At 38.4% G+C, this 17,410-nt stretch overlaps 1 protein-coding gene across 2 annotated transcripts; it reads left to right on the top strand.

Annotated features, from left to right (window-relative positions):
- The first annotated feature begins 437 nt into the window (after nucleotides 1–437).
- On the top strand, nucleotides 438–16,241 carry PDE327 (FAD/NAD(P)-binding oxidoreductase family protein). 2 transcript variants are annotated; one of them, XM_086657546.1, is made up of 14 exons: nucleotides 438–917; nucleotides 5,597–6,154; nucleotides 6,353–6,415; nucleotides 6,510–6,953; nucleotides 7,544–7,615; nucleotides 7,838–7,963; nucleotides 8,060–8,272; nucleotides 8,829–8,876; nucleotides 10,207–10,368; nucleotides 11,440–11,601; nucleotides 14,628–14,721; nucleotides 14,792–14,910; nucleotides 15,027–15,071; nucleotides 15,767–16,241. In XM_086657546.1, exons 2-14 carry the CDS (start codon nucleotides 5,789–5,791, stop codon nucleotides 16,001–16,003), a joined length of 2,151 nt encoding a protein of 716 aa, XP_086513672.1. In that variant the 5' UTR covers nucleotides 438–917; nucleotides 5,597–5,788; the 3' UTR covers nucleotides 16,004–16,241. The 2 variants fall into 2 exon arrangements, with proteins under 2 accessions (XP_086513672.1, XP_086513673.1); XM_086657547.1 differs by lacking the exon at nucleotides 438–917 and having other exon boundaries at nucleotides 5,576–6,154.
- Nucleotides 16,242–17,410: the final 1,169 nt, after the last annotated feature.

The following is a 17,410-nucleotide window of genomic DNA, read 5'->3' as shown; positions in this document are numbered from 1 at the left end:
AGATGTTGTAACGAGAGCCTTTTAATTTGTAACAAGATTGACAGATTCATAGGAAACAATACAAAGTGCCCCCATTATGATCTCGATGAGACACCTGAACATGCCTTACTGCAATGTAATTTTGGTAGAAACATTTAATTCAACTTTAATATTACATCCACAGACATTATCTCTATTTCAGATTGGATTAGCTTTTGGAAGGTATACCACGATATAAATTTTGATTCTTAGTACTATTCTTTGGTTCATATGAAAAGCTCGTTGTGATATGTGCTTTACGTACTATTAATAATCCCAATCAGGTCATCACTCAAATATTGATATCGTACAAAGTTATATGTTATTGGTATCACAAATAGGAGTAACTCTAACATTTCCAAATGGTTGGCTCCTTCGAATCCTCATATTAAGATCAACACTAATTCGTATTTCACTAGCATTAACTCTCCTGTTGGAATTAGCTGCATCATTCATGATCACAAAGCAAAATCTATCGTCGCTAAATTAACTATTGTCTGAGCTAGAAACGCAGAAGAAAGTGAAAATCTGGCTATCTTTTCAAGCCTTTAGTGGACCGAACAACGTGACTTCAAATTTATTCACTTAACTGACAATCTGGCAATTGTCAATCCCTTGCATACCTGTAGCAATCAAGGATTCGCATTAAGGAGATAAAAGATATACTCCCAAAATTTCGCTCTCGCAGATCCTTCGCAAAAGCAAGGCTCAAGTAGACAATTTGGCGAAGTGGACAAGATTACATAATAGCAATGTAGCTTTGGATTCTTTCATCAAAAAAACAAAAACAAAAATGTAGCTTTGGATTGTGTTCCCCATTTTCTTCTTCATATGTACTGTAATCTTACACTTTATTAGATAATGTATTTAGTATTTTCAACAAAAATGAAAAACCGGGGGTCTAGCTCTGTATTGGTCTCCTGCTTACTCCCTTGACATTATTTATGCGGACCAAAACATGATTCACGCTAAAGGCTCCCAAACAGACGATAATTATCACTTCTACGTCACTGGTTTCTACGGATGCCCCTATAGCAAAAATAAGATGAAGCCTTGGGAGACCCTAGCTAACCACACACCTGACACCCAGACCCCTTGGATAGTGATAGGCGACCTCAATTGTATTTTACACCCGTCTGAAAAACAAGGAGGGAATGTGGCCGAGTGCTCTACCATGTTCAAATGTAAACAAGCCATTAATCATCTGGGCCTCCAAGACATTGGTTACTCGGGACCTCCCTTCACTTGGTCTAATAAACAATTCAAGGGCAACCTCATCCAGGAAAGGCTCGACAGAGCTCTTACTAACCACAGTTGGCTTTCCACTTTTCCCCACTCTAAGCTTACCCACCTTCCCACTCTTGGCTCTGATCACAATCCCATCCTTCTCACCACCAAACCCAACTCCTCTCTTGGCCGCAAACCCTTCAAATTCATTCGTACTTGGATGTCTCATCCTAATTGCGCCCAATTTATAAAAACCAATTGGACTTCTCTCCCTAATCAAATTCAATCCAAACTCAACTCTCTCGCCATTCGCTTGGCGAAGTGGAACAAAGAAGTCTTCGGTCATCTGGACAGCAACATTAAGAAACTCACCGATAAAATCCAAAACATTCAAGACCCTTCTCTCTTTCAAGACACGTTTATCCATATCGAAACTCTCCTTCTTCAACAAGAAAGTCTTTGGAAAGAAAAATCGAGGATCGCCAACATAAACCTGGGAGATAGAAATACCAAGTATTTTCATGCCAAAGCAGTTACTCGTAATCGTAAAAATCAAATCCATTCCATTAAGAAAGCTGACAACTCGTGGACCAATGATGAGGCGGAAATCTCTTCCATCTTTTCGGCGCATTTATTGAACATTTCCACCTCGGAAGGGTCCACCCTATCGTCTAACCTCTTAGAGTGCTTCTCCCACCAAATTAGACCCCTTCAAAATGATTCCCTTATCTCCATCCCTATGATGGATGAAATCAGAAAGGTGATTTTCTCTCTCAAACCGGAAGCTGCCCCAGGCCCTGATGGGTACCCACCTTTCTTCTACCAGTCCAATTGGGACACGGTTCAGGAGGACATAAAAGATATGGTCACCCAATTCTTTAATAATGCCTCACTCCCTCCTCAATCCAATCATACTCACATTTGCCTCATTTCTAAAACCAAAACCCCTCAAACCCCGGCTGACTACAGACCGATCAGTCTTCTCAACACGACGTACAAAATTATCACTAAAATCATGGCAAATCGTCTTAAAATTATCCTGCCTGATCTCATTTCTCCTTTTCAGGCAGCTTATGTTCCAGGAAGGCAAATCACGGATAACATCCTTATCAGCCAAGAGCTTGTTCATTCCTTCAAAAAAATCCGAGGATCAAAAAGTTATTTTGGTCTAAAACTTGATATGTCTAAAGCTTTTGATCGTATCGAGTGGAGCTACTTGGAGAAAATTATGATAGCAATGGGATTCTCTAATCACTGGATCAATCTTATCAAGGCTTGTCTCAATTCTAGCACCATGGCGGTCCTTATCAATGGACGCCCTGGTCCGGCTTTCGAGGTTAGCAGAGGAATCAGGCAAGGCGATCCTCTCTCTCCCTTCTTATTCGCCATCGCGATGGAAGGCCTCAGTCGTATGCTAGAAAGCAGCAATAATACGAACTCTTTCGTCGGCTTCCCCATTCCAAACTCCAGTATTTCTATTAAACACCTTCTTTTTGCGGACGATTGCATTATTTTTGGTCAAAATACCCTCGAAAATGTGCATAATCTCAAACAAATTCTGAAAGAATTCAGTGAGGCCTCTGGCCAAGTGATCAACTACGCTAAATCCAACATCTTTTTTTCCAAAAACTCTCATCCCAAATTTAAGAGGATGATCATCCGCAATCTCAAAGTGCATCAATCTTCGTCCGGAGACAAGTACCTCGGTACTAATATGTTCATTGAGAGAAACAAAAAACAGGCGTTCAATTCTCTTCTCACTCAAATTCAAAACAAACTCTCCAAGTGGCAAGCTAATCTTCTCTCACAAGCTGGTCGCTCAATAGTGATCTCCACTATTGCAGCAGCCGTTCCCCGATACCAAATGCAGTGTTTTGCCATTCCCAAAGGCATTTGTCACAGCATCGAGTCCCTACAAAGGACTTTCTGGTGGGGAAAATCCAAAACCTTCCATACCATCAACTGGTCCTCCATTTGTCGGCCACGCAAAGTAGGAGGGCTAGGTTTCCGCCTCCCTCATCTTGACAATCAAGCTTTCCTCAATAAGCTAAATTGGCGGCTTATAAGTAATCCACAGTCTATATGGGTTCAAGTGCTCAAAGCCAAATATTTTCCGAAAACAACAAAGCCTCCAACCCCTAAAGCAAATCATTCTTGGCCTTGGAAAGCAATCAGCAAACAGTTTAGTCAAGTTGACAGTCTAGTCTTTTGGGACATCAACAAAGGATCCCAAATCAATATCTGGCATGATTTTTGGATTCCTAATCATCCCCCCCCTTTAACTAATCAGAACAACTCTAGTCTTAACTGGGTGGCCCAGCTCATTACTAATAACGCTTGGAATATTGAGTTAATTAATAATTGTTTTGATAGTGATATTTGTAGTGCGATTTTAAGCATTAACTTGAAGAATGATCAGGACGATTCTGCAAAATGGACCCTTACTAAATCAGGTAACTTTTCGATCAAATCAATGTATAATTATCTAAGAACAGGAAGCAATGGGCCTATGAACGACCACACTGATTGGTTTTTTATATGGAATCTGAATACCATACCTCGGATAAAACTATTTTTATGGAAATGTTGTACGAACAGTCTACCAGTTAGGGACAAAATTGGTAGCTATATTGGTAATATCTATACATGCATTAACTGTGATAATACTGAAACTTTAGACCATGTTATGTTACACTGCAACTACGCCAGAGCTATTTGGTTTCACTTTCAGATTAGAACAGAACATTTAACCACGGTAAGGCAATGGATACATCAATGGAAAGAACTGGACGACAGTCTAACTACTTTATATGCTAAAATTTTATGGTTTATATGGAAAGCTAGGTGCGAAAATTGCTTCACCACTCAAAAACAAACTCCCATACAGATGATCAACCGAATCAACACAACGACTACCACACCACTCAAAATCGGATCCATACTAACCGACAAAAACAAGGAAAAACCACGGAAACAACAATGGAGCCCTCCATTGACACCATATCTTAAGATCAACGTAGACGCTTCTTTTACGAAACTCACGGAACTGGCAGGTATAGGCTGTATTATCCATGATGAAGAAGCACATTTTATCATAGCTGTTGCAGACACAGTTAGAGGACAAAATGCTGAAGAATGCGAGTGCCTAGCGATATACTACGGCATATTATGGGCTATTGAACTCAAAATACAGCACATTCACATCGAAAGCGACAATCAAAATATCATCAACTACATTAACAGGCAAGACAAGGGAATTCACTGGCAGTCTAAACAGTACATCTCTGAGATTCTCAAACTCAAGCAACAGCTCATAGATATCAAATTCTCCTTCGCTCCCAGAGAATGCAACTCTAAAGCGGATGCTCTAGCTAAATGGGGAAGGCAACATCGTCAGAAAAATATATGGAATGTAATCCCACCTTTTATTTCTGCTTTAAATTAAGGATCTATCCATGTAAGAACTTCGTTTTTAGTTTTATATATCTCATCAAAAAAAAAAGGGAGAATTTGACATACACCCCCACTATTATATGAATATTAGGACTACACCCCCACTTTTTGAAAACTTTTGATATACACCCTCATCTGGACGGAAACCGTCAACTCAGAGTTAAGTTGGGTGTGTGTGAAACACACGCGCCAACCATGACGATTTTACCCTTTTGTAGATGTTGAAATATTTTGAGCGATTTTGACATACACCCCCACTATTATATGAATTTTTGGACTACACCCCCATTTTTTGAAAAAACAAAATTTTTCAATTTGCCCTCCAACGATCATCTTTTACCTTTTTTCTTATAAACTTATTTATCTTAGACAAGCTAAAAGATCAAAGCGAAAGAACTTATTTATCTTATATGTCAAATAAGATAATAAGTTCCTCCCATATAAGATAAATAAATTCTTTCGCTTGATATCCCAAATAGTTCCTCCCATCTTTTCTATAGTTTGATATCTCAAATAGTTCTTTCGCTTTGACTTTTTAGCTTGTCTAAAATAAATAAATTTATAAGACAAAAGGTAAAAGATGATCGTTGGAGGGCAAATTGAAAAATTTTGTTTTTTTCAAGAAATGGGGGTGTAGTCCAAAAATTTATATAATAGTGGGGGTGTATGTCAAAATCGCTCAAAATATTTCAACAACTATAAAAGGGTAAAATCGTCATGGTTGGCGCGTGTGTTTCGCACACACCCAACTTAACTCTGAGTTGACGGTTTCCGTCCAAGTGGGGGTGTATATCAAAAGTTTTCAAAAAGTGGGGGTGTAGTCCTAATATTCATATAATAGTGGGGGTGTATGTCAAATTCTCCCAAAAAAAAAAAAAAAACAAAAATGAAAAACTAGTAGAGGGACCTATTTTCCCAATTCTTTTTTGTTTGGAATTCTATTTTCCCAATTTTTTTTTGTCCAAAAATCAGCTCTCAGGGCGCTAACCAAGGATATAGCAAATTAAAGTCATTTCATGTATTTATTTCAAAAATCTTATCCCAACCTTTATTTTCCCTCTAAACTCCAATCAGTAAACCTCTGCAACTCATGTCAATAGCCATGGCAGCCAAGGTTGTAACCCTACAATTCTTATCTTCAAGCTCCAATATCTCTCGTTATACATTCCCAGGCCTTAAACCCTCATTTTCTCTTCCACCCCATACTTCAGAAACCCTTAAAATTCAGTGCCTCAATAAATCATCAAAGCGGACAGGAAAACAAAGATACCCATCTGAGAAGAAAAAGCTCAGAAGAATAAAGAAAAATATTATCCCAGCTAAAATTGAGAATAAAGATGAAGGTTTTTGGAGGTTCTCTAAACTTGGAGTTCCTGTTCACAAAGACCCGGGAAAAGATTTTCTTGGAATCTCTGATGGCCTTCTTGAAGCCATTGGCAAAGTTCTTGAATTCCCAGTAAGAAATTTTTCCTCTGAATTACAAATTAGGGTGCCTGAGTAAATTCAAGTTATTAATTGGGTTTTGTTACATTTTTTCTGAGTTATGTTTCTTATACTTAACAGTATTTGTTTTAAATTTTTTATATTTCATTAGGTCCATGTTGTATATATATAATGTTCTGGTTGGGTTTGTGATTGATCATTTTCGACTCAGGTTGCTTCCATGTTGCCACCAGAAGCTTTCACCGTGGTTCGAAAGTCTTTTGATGCAAGGAAGGTTTGTCCTGCAAAACCTCATCTCAATTTGCATTTATTGGCTAGACTTCAATTTACATTAGTTTAATTACTTCCTGACTTCTGTTTCTGTTCAGTTGTTGAAAGAGCCGAAATTTGTATATACTGTGGACATGGATGTCCAAAAGCTATTGGATTTGCTGCCTCGTACATGGGACTTCATTACTCGGCTCGAGCCAAAACTTGGCCTTATAGAGCATATGGTTCATGAAAAAGATTCTGGTGATTTAATGAGTGTTATTCGAGGTTCTACAAAGATCCATGAAGGTCTGGGCATTGGAGAAGGTGGAAATAATACTGGCTCAGAGGGGTTAAATAACCCTCTAACCAAATCAAAACAAAAAGTAGCTGTGGTTGGTAGCGGACCGTCAGGCTTGTTTGCTGCCCTTGTGCTTGCAGAACTAGGTGCAGATGTTACCTTAATAGAAAGGGGTCAGCCTGTTGAACAACGAGGGCGAGACATTGGTGCTCTAGTAGTTCGACGGATTTTACAATCAGATAGCAACTTTTGCTTTGGGGAGGTCATATTTTGAATCATTTAGCAAATCCATCGAAGTTTGCTTTAGAATCTCAATATGTTCATATTGTTGCATCATAATGATCCTGATTCAAGTATGCTTAAACTCTAGTGTATCTCCATTTCTAGTAAATTACTGTTTTAACCTTCAACATTCTACAATGTATTGATCTTTTGGAATGCCTGTAGGATTAATGACGTAAGTTACAGAAAACCTACTATCTAGTAACTCAGATGCTCAAGCCCCAGGCAGTAGTTTATTTTGTCTATCTTGATAAGCTAGTTTTTTTTCCTAAGAGAGAAATGGAAAATGTAAGTCTAGTCTAGTTAATCTTATTCTAAATCAAAGGCCATATGTATTACACATTTTAGTGGTAATTCCGTATTAGCTTGATATTGATGTTCATATCTGAAGAATGCATAATCTAGATTTTCATCTGTTCCGTTGAGTTCTTTTAGTTTTGTGATCGTATGAGCTCTTGTTGTGTGGCATATATACTTATTCGATAACCGAGTTGTTGATATTTCAAATTATTTAGGATCTTTTTCATTTAGTTTGCCCAAGTCATTTATTATGGACTTATGGAATGGCAGGGTGGTGCAGGTACCTGGAGTGATGGAAAATTGGTGACCAGAATAGGAAGGAATAGTGACAGTGTTATGGCAGTAAGTGTCAAAAACTCAGGGTCCCACTCTAGTTACTTTTAACTTTTCTTATGTTTCGGGTTCAAATTATACCATGCTCTATCATCAGTTCATTATACCATTCTTCTATTTCGATGGATGGAAATGTTTACTAAAAACAGCTTTTCATATTGATGAATTTATCTGGTACTGATGTCCATTTCTACCCTTTGACCGAATGGATTTCTTTTACCTTTGTTTTAGGTTATGAAAACTCTAGTTCACTTCGGAGCTCCAGCTAATATTTTAGTTGATGGAAAGCCTCACTTGGGGACAGATAGGTTGATTCCGTTATTACGCAATTTCAGACAACATCTGCAACAGCTGGGTGTGAGTCGCATCATCTTACCTTAATGAATAAGCTCATTTTTTATTTTGTTCAGCTGATATTGATGCTTTCATGTGTCTTTTCTTGATTATATATAGGTTAAGATAAAGTTCGGGACGAGAGTCAATGATCTACTTGTAGAGAACGGGGAGGTTGTAGGAGTCACAGTTTCTGATGCCAGAAATGAATCGCTTTCTGATGGAGAGAAGCATAGATATGATGCAATTGTTTTAGCTGTTGGGCACTCTGCTCGTGATATTTACGAAATGCTTCTTTCTCATAATGTTGACATGGTTCCCAAAGATTTTGCCGTGAGTTCTAGTAATTTCAAATTTTATGCTGTGTACCAATTTTGTCATGGAAACCCAAGTAGACCTGAAAGGGTTATTTCTTTCATATGTATTGAAATCAATGATTTCAACCATATGCAGTTTGTTGACATGTAATTATCAATGCGTTCAACCATATGCAGTTCATATATTAGATGGCTCAATTTCATGGCAAGCTCTTTTTGGTAAAAAATTAATGTGTAAAAGGATAAATGTAAGATTATCTTCGCATATTATTTTGGAAAAAGTTCTCTTTTTAATCTTTCAGGCATGCTACACGCAGAACCAGATAGAGTAACTCTAACCACAACCTTTCGCATATATCACCAAATACGCTTAAGGTTTATGGTCAACAGTCAAAATAATAGGGTGTTAGTAGATTTGATACTAGAAGTCTTCAAAATCCAACAAAACAGTTCTTTCTTTTTCTTGCTTTCTTCATAAAAAGTTACAACATTTCAGTTCCAAAAGTATGATTCCTTAGTTTCTGTTGGTTTGTAGTCATATTTTTTTTTTTATGTTTTCAATGTCGAAACAGGTCGGATTACGTGTTGAGCATCCTCAAGAGCTAATAAACAGCATCCAGGTAAGTTCTTTTGTGAGGGTTACATGGTATAACTATGAATTAGTTACTTCGGTATTTCTTCGAGATACTACGGACTACTTTCAACTTTGTTTTAGAGAATCAGTTCTGAAATGAAGCAGACTTTGGAGACAACCTTTATTAAGCTTCCTTAAAGCTGCTTTGAGGAACAGTTGCTTGTGAGAAAATCACTTCTTATTATTTAGTTAAAAACTTCAGAATATATTTATAAAAAGTACTCTCTTACATCATAAAAGCAATCCCAAAGTCAAGTAAATAACTAGCAAAGCGGGAATCACATATTTAGTTTCTTCAAATTTTAAAAACACCTAAGCTTCTCTGCAGCTACTCATTAAAAGCACTTCCATTTGTGATAAGGAAGTAGAGTAGACCGAGAAAGCATGAAAAATGAAACATAAAAAAGGATAGTTCAGTGACTTGCTTATTCATTGATCAAAAGACGAGATAAGCAATAACCTAGGAGTGCATTAGGATGTACTGGGCTAGGCTTTTAGGTCTAGTTAGTAGGCTAGTCCAAGAGGACGTGGACTCTTCAAATCAGACTCATTGTTATCTGTAATAGTTTAAACTCCTTGGTAAAATTGGATTACTTTCCGTCCAGTAACAATGGCTCTAAGCTACTTATTCTTTAATCTTTATTAAGAAGTGTTTTCAAGAAGGGCACTTCAAAGCAAAAAACCATTCAAGTAAAAGTACTCAAGCTTAAAGGTTGATATTCTTCGTCTTACTTAGGCCATCCCTCGAAGTTATACCTCACAATAGTTTCTCATAGATAAAACATATAATTTGACCCAAGGCCTTAAAAAAAGCTATATACTGACTACTCTTGAAGAGACCATATTTATTAAGATATAAGTTTTAGTTCAACCATATAATACCCACAATATTGACGGTGAAGGGAATCTGGCATATTGATTTCTACCGATAGATTTAAAGAAATGTAACCTCAAATAAAACTCAAAACCAGAATATTATCCTTGGATGCCTCATAGGCTTTGGCTAATGTATCCTTATCTCTTTAGGCTTTCTAATTCTAATCCCAAGTTAACTTCATAATTGAATCTTTTATCTCTAGTAGGAACCATACAAGGAAACTAAAACTTAGGTATAATTAATAAAGAAGTAGAAAGTGGGTGCTTTCTTACACACTAGGCCGGGGTGGAAACAACACTCGGCTAATCACACAAGTACTCGAAATTGGCTGCTGAAGTTACATCTACTGATAATCTTATTGTATGTGCTCCTACTGATTATAACCATTTGAAGCTACTGTAAATATTTGTCTAAGTACACCTACTGATATAAAATGCAGTACGCGGAATTGGCTGCTGAAGTTCGCAATGGACGGGGAAAAGTACCGGTTGCAGATTACAAGGTTGTCAAGTATGTGGATGAAGTGGACAAGGGGAAAATCACTACATCAAGGGAAACAAGTCGAAGCTGTTATTCCTTCTGCATGTGCCCAGGAGGCCAGGTACTCTTCTTTCCGACCTTAAAGAATGCCATCTTTTTATTGTAATATTCTATTTTACGCTTGAAAGGAGAACATCTTTTAATTTTTCGTTGTGAATAGTCAGAATTGCAAAAGCTCCAATTTTGTTATGTGTTTTAGGTGATCGATGAAGGCACCTAATAGTAAATATTTAGTGGAATTTGCAATTGCGCTAAAAGTGGGTAATACTTTACTAGGAATTTCTATATGTGTTTTTTCCATATGTTCTGAAACTTCAACCACACCAGTAGAAATTGCAAGTTCTCGCATTTTTATCTGTCAATATGCATAGTTTACCAGACTGAGCTCAGTAAAGCATTAATATCATTGTTCTTCATCCTATCAAGGCACCAAAGGTTGCATGATGTCATGGACCCATGATATGTATCTTGATGTTACCCTATCAATGCTACAAGTTTGGGCTTTGAAGCTAGATTTCATTTTATTGAAATCTTAAGAACATAGTTAGTTATATGGTGTAACAAACTAACAAACACGGCTATTTTCTGATTTACAAAGTTCATCTTTGATGGTGTTGCATGGTGTCAGGGACCCATGATATGTGTCTTGAATCTTGATGTTATCCTATTGATACTACTAGTTCGGGCTTTCCAGCTACATTACAGTTTATGGAAATACTTGGAACCACCAAAAATGAACTTCGTAAGTTAGAAGATATCCGTGTTTGTTCATTCACCATATAACCAGCTGTACCAATTTGACAGCTAGGTTGTATTTAAATAGCCACCTTTACATCTATACAGGCCTTTAGTGTTACACCCAACTTTTCAAAATTAAGAAACATTAAATTGATCACAGGAAATGATGAAGGTAAGTTCATTTTTTTTTCAATTAGATGCAGCCTAGTAAGTTGTTTACGAATATTTCGAACTGATTGAAATCTTGCACGAAAAGTTTGTAAGTATGTTTTCGTTTCCCTCTTTTGAGAAACCAAAAACTTTCGGTCGAAATTTGATTCCTTGTTTATATGTAGGAGATAATAAAGAATTACTATTGTGCAGTTCGGTCAATTTCTGAGTGAAGTGCTTTCAGGTTGTTCTTACGAGTACAAATCCGTCTGAGCTCTGTATCAATGGTATGTCATTTTCTCGACGAGCATCCAGATGGGCAAATGCAGCTCTTGTTGTCACTGTAACATCAAAGGATTTTGATGCTTTTCAGTTTCATGGACCTCTCGCTGGAGTTGAGTTACAGGTACTTTCCGTTCTATCTGTATGCGATTTCTCTGGTTCTTCCACTGCCTGTTAGTTGTCCAATGCGTTATATATGAAAATATAGAAAACTATATACAACCAAGAAGACCATATATATACAATTATGATCGAAGATTCATTTATTCACGGGAAGAAAGTTCCATGGTTTATCATCCAATCAGGACATTTGTGGTGATTGAGGACATTTGTGGTGATTGATGTCCGAGAACAGATTCTGGAGACCATCCATTGATCATATGGAGTTGCCTAAGATAAGTCCAGAGCATGGTTCCTTTCTTGAAGCGGATTTTAATGAAGAGGAGGTCAAATCAGCAATGAAGGAGCTAGCTAAGGATAAAGCTCCTGGCCCCGATGGGTTCCCCCTTAGCTTTTATATAAGGTGCTGGGACATCATTAAGCAGGAAGTTATGGATATGGTGACAGAGTTCTCGGAGTCGGCTAGAGTTGATTGGAGGCTGAACCACACTTTTATAGTATTGATTCCCAAAAAGGAGGAGGTTAAGTCATTCTCGGACTTTAGACCTATTAGTCTGGTCAGTGGCATTTATAAGATTGTTTCAAAGGTGATGGCTACTAGGTTGAAAGTGGTGATGGATACCTTAATCTCCCCATTTCAAGGAGCCTTCGTGGCTGGTAGACAGATCTTGGATGGCATTTTGATAGCCAATGAACTCATAGACTCAAGAAGGAAACAAGGGGATCAGGGGTTGGTAATCAAAATTGACTTGGAAAAAGCTTATGACAGAGTGGCTTGGGACTTTTTATACCAGGTGATGGAAAGAATGGGGTTTGGTTATAAGTGGAGATCTTGGGTGTTCGGGTGTGTGAGCTCGGCCTCCTTCTCGATCCTTCTCAATGGCATCCCCACCAGGCCATTCCAAAGTTCTAGAGGATTGAGACAGGGGGATCCCCTATCCCCTCTATTGTTTTTGTTGGTGGCTGAGGCCTTAAGTCACTGCCTTCGTGAGGCAGAGAGTAAACAGTGGGTGGAGGGATTCAAGGTGAAAGAGCATGGGACAGCAGTCAATCACCTTCAATTTGCAGATGACACTCTCTTCTTCCTTGAGGATTCGACGGCTCAGGTAGCTAAGCTTAAGGACATCCTGATTTGGTTTGAGATATCCTCTGGCTTGAAAGTTAATTATTCGAAATCAGTCATTATGCCGGCTATTCAGAGTGCTCCCATGAAGGCTCAGGTCAGTGCCTTAGGGTGTGTGGTGGGATCCTTACCTTCGAACTACCTTGGACTTCCATTAGGTCAGTCATACAAATGCAAGACTATTTGGGATCCGGTAATTGAGAGGGTAAATAAGAGATTATCTTCGTGGAAAGCAAAGACCCTCTCGAGAGGAGGGAAGCTTACTCTTATCAAGTCAGTTCTCTCAGCCCTTCCTATCTACTACCTGTCTCTCTTTAGCATGCCATCTTCAGTCCTTAAGGAGATAGACAGAAAGATGTGTGAGTTCCTTTGGCATGATAAGGGGAACTCTAAGAGGATCCATTGGGTTGCTTGGGAGTCGGTGTGTAAGGAAATGGAGGCAGGGGGATTGGGCATCAAGGAGCTGAAGAAGATGAATGATGCTCTTCTAACAAAATGGTTGTGGAGATTTGCGATAGAGAAGGAAGCTTTATGGAGGACCATTGTTTTTGAAAAGTTCGGGAGCTCTAGTGGGGGATGGAGGCAGGAAACCATAAAGTCTCCATTCGGTTGTGGGTTATGGAAGGGGATTTCGGCCAAAGAGAAAACCTTTCTAAGCCTTACTAAGTGGGTGTTGGGAGATGGGGAGTACATTAATTTCTGGGAGGACGCTTGGTGCTCTCTTATTCCTCTCAAGGAGAGGTACCCAGCTATTTACTCTATATCAACATCCCATCAGAAATCGGTTAAGAGCCACTACAACCGAGCCTTAGGGTCTTGGGATATTCGTACAAGAAGGAGGCTGAATGATTGGGAGATCCCAATATTTGCAGACCTGCTGAGCTTGTTGGACCAACTTGAGCCGGTAATAGGAAAAGAAGATGTGAGGGTCTGGGTCCAGGATGAAGAGGATAATTTCTCGGTCAGAAACTGCTATGCTAGGCTTAAACAGCCTCCCCTTCAGTCGATGGATCTGTTTGATTATAGGTCCCTTTGGGCCAGTAGCATCCCTCCTAGGGTAAGCTTTTTGGTCTGGGCAGCAGCTATAGGCAAGCTTCCTACGATGGATAATTTAAAAAGAAGAGGTTGGATAATGCCTAATAGATGCGGAAGGTGCAATCAGGAGGAAGAATCAGTGTCCCATTTGTTCATTCATTGTCAGGAGGCCAATAAACTGTGGCAGTTCTTTATTGGGTCGGTCGGAGTCAGCTGGAGCCTTCCAGAATCTCTAGTTCAGCTCTTAGCTCAATGGAAGAAGATTCCCATGAAGAAATCAAAGCGTAGCCTTTGGGTTATGATCCCATTAGCAGTTTGTTGGTGTATATGGAAGGCTAGGAACGAAGGCACCTTTAAGGACTCCTCCAATGCCTTCAAGGTGGAGGAGGAGGATGTTTTGGGGGTCCTATTCCATTGGAGTAGGTCCCTGGGCTGGGCTAGGGCATATTCTTTCTTAGACTTTGTGTCGAATTGGGGGGTTATCATTAGCATGTAATTGTAATCGTGATATCCCCTTTCCCCTGTACAGTTGTATTCTTTTTCCCCTCTCAATATTAATTCAAAGTTTTCAAAAAAAAAAGGACCCAACTTTAGTGAGGAGTGAGGACTGTTTATTTTTCTCCCCCTTGTATGGTATCTGAGCCAAAACCACTCAATCCTGGCCATTGGTGTCATGCTGTCAAAGGATTATGGGGATTGACTTCCTCGTAAAACTCCACTCCACATATTTTGTGTTATTTTTTTGAACAAGTGCTGGAACAGATTCACTCGCCAATGACGCGTTGATAACTCCAAATTCTTGGCATTCTGAAATGTAGGTTGTTTTACAATATAGAGTCATCTTTCTAATTTTTTCGATTCTCATTTTGTAGAGGGAATTTGAGAGAAGAGCAGCCATAATGGGAGGGGGGAATTTTGTTGTGCCTGTACAGAGAGTTACAGATTTTCTTAATAACAAGCTATCAGGTATAGTTCCTTCATTAAATTCATTATACTACCTAGTTTCAAACTTTATCTGACTATGGCATCTCCTCAGATACCTCATTACCACCTTCAAGTTATCGGTTGGGGGTCAAGGCAGCAACCCTCCATGAATTATTTCCAGTTAAACTAACAGAGGCTTTACAACATGCTATCGCAATGTTTGACAATGAGGTGTCTTTTCTATTCTTTGTTTAATCTTCCTGTTCAGTTGCATTTCAAAATTTGGATACAATTTTTATATACTTGCGTGATCTAACTTTTTGCTGAAATTCTCTTATAACTTTAAGCTGCCCGGCTTTATTTCAAGTGATGGGCTACTTCACGGAGTCGAGGTAATGCACCAAAACATTTACTTGTCAATTTTTATACATTTTTCATGTTAATTACTTCCTTCTAATAAATATTTAAGAGTCTAAGACCATGTAAACTTAGTGCACTAATATATGATCATTAACACAGTTTTGTTATATAAATATATACAACCTTACCAATAGGCCAAGCGGGGAACTCGGCTCAAGCGCACCCCTTTGTTTGACATTTTTTATTTCTTTCCCTATGATCAAGGTGTATAGAGTAAGAAAGAGTGAAAACTGTGAGGTGAAGGAGATTAAGAATCTTACATGTTTCTTCCCAGTGACTCCCTCTTGTCAGGCTCTCTCCAACCAAAACGAGTCCGCGTCATGAACCCAACTACTCGGTATATATTTGCTAGTCACCATAAGAAAAGAATATATGTTTGCAAAGTGTAATTTGTTAATGATATATAATGTGAGATTGTTTTATGATATCAATATTTTGCGACATGATAAATTAACTTGGAACAGATCCTTTCCCTTAAGTTTTGGATGGGGATTTGATAGAATAATGCTTATCCTGTCACATGATTCTGTAATACTTCTCTCTTGATTCAGAAAAAATAATTCTTTCAATCTAATTGTTTATCAGAGTATTAGACACCCCCTCCCTATTATACCCCTTGTTTCATTCTTGGTTGGGTATTAACAGTTTTATTCTTGGGTTTTTTCAGACGAGAACAAGTTCCCCTGTTCAGATTTCCCGTGATAATAATACTTATGAGAGCACATCTCTAAAAGGGCTATACCCTGTCGGAGAAGGAGCAGGTTATGCTGGTGGGATTGTAAGTGCTGCTGTGGATGGCTTATATGCTGGTTTTGCTGTGGCAAAAAACATAGGTCTCTACCATGATGACATAGAATCAGCGTTAGGAAAGGCTCAGAAGAACACCGGATTCGTGAAATACTGAAATATCGATTATTGATTTGAAGACCTGCTACGGTTAGTACCATCATACAGTTCCTCATCTTGTTCAATTTTGATATCTCTATTTCTTAGAGTTTTGTAAATTAGGGTTTCTATAATGGGTACAAGAGGTTTTAGATATTAACAAGAACTGTTGTAAATGCTAATTGGTAGGACAAAAAAACCACTACTGGAAGTTTTATCAGTGAAACCTGAAAATTTCTACATTTTAGTGCATTAAACCCTTGCGTAGTTCTCACGAATTCTCGCTTTTCGCTACTGTGCGTTATCAACTTATCATTCGTATGGAACAGACTGAAAACGTCTTTTTTGATGGAGTCCATTTACTAGATGGAACAAGATGCCCAATAGGGTAGCCGACCCTCAAGGGAGGTATTTTCACAAGTTATCTCAATTTAGGTACCCTAGTAGTTATGATGGGATATACCCTAGCTGATCCTATGTAAGGGTCTTTTTTCTCTTGTTTTACCGATTATCTATTATTAGTAAAGACCTGGTAGCATTATTAGTTTACAGTTTTATTCATCGTTTTTCTTTAATCCGCTACGCTGCATTATTTTTTCCATAACTTCTAGATTGAAGAGGTGAAGCGACGACATAGAAGGCTCATGTACTTTGTTTTTACTCAACATTGTTTAGGAAGACTTTCCGGACATGAGATAGACTATTCGGTAGGTTTTTTTATTGGCTTGGTACCCAAGCTTCTCATATGCCGAAGCATGTGCTCGTCTATTGTCAATCTATGCGAAAGACAAAACCTGTACCATACTACCATGTGAATCCGGCGTAGTGAGCGTCAATGACACCTAAATCAAGATGACGTAGTGAGATGATTGTTACATCAAGAGCTTCAATAAGAGAACTCCCAGTCCATAGATGTTGTGTATGAGATTTGCAGAGAAAGCATATGGGATAGCAATAGGAATGAATTCAGAAAAAGATAAATTAAATGGATTATTTGTGCCCTCCCTCCATTCAGTTGGATTATTTTGGTTAAGAATGTCAAAATTATGCTTAGATATGTCTCCCCACCTAATCTGTCCCCTCTAGATTCATTCCTATTGCTAATCTCATGACCTCTCTTTGCAATAGAAGCGAGCTCTTGAGATTTTACTCCTTTGATGTGTTCGCTAAAGCTCTAATTCCTTCTAGTTCTAGGGCTCTTTTCATCTCATGTGACCTTCCTTGGGTGGTTCTCAAGTTGGGCATTTTCCAGTCTTGTTATCTTTAAACTTCCTTCCTAAACTTATTCTAAAGTTTTCTGAGCTTTAATGTCTCTTTTCTCTCTACAAATCTAATTCTTCTCTCCTCTTTAGAACTCTATATATTTCTCTTGTGTTCCTAAAAATAGGGTGAATAAAGTGACATAATACACAACCACCCAAGGTCA

The sequence above is a fragment of the Eschscholzia californica genome, unplaced genomic scaffold, assembly GCF_041429995.1.
Source record: "Eschscholzia californica isolate CP2 unplaced genomic scaffold, dmEscCali1.0.p SCAF_2, whole genome shotgun sequence".
In the NCBI taxonomy this organism is placed as follows: domain Eukaryota; kingdom Viridiplantae; phylum Streptophyta; class Magnoliopsida; order Ranunculales; family Papaveraceae; genus Eschscholzia; species Eschscholzia californica.
Note: the sequence above shows the minus strand (reverse complement) of the source record. Positions and strands in the feature narration are given on the sequence as shown.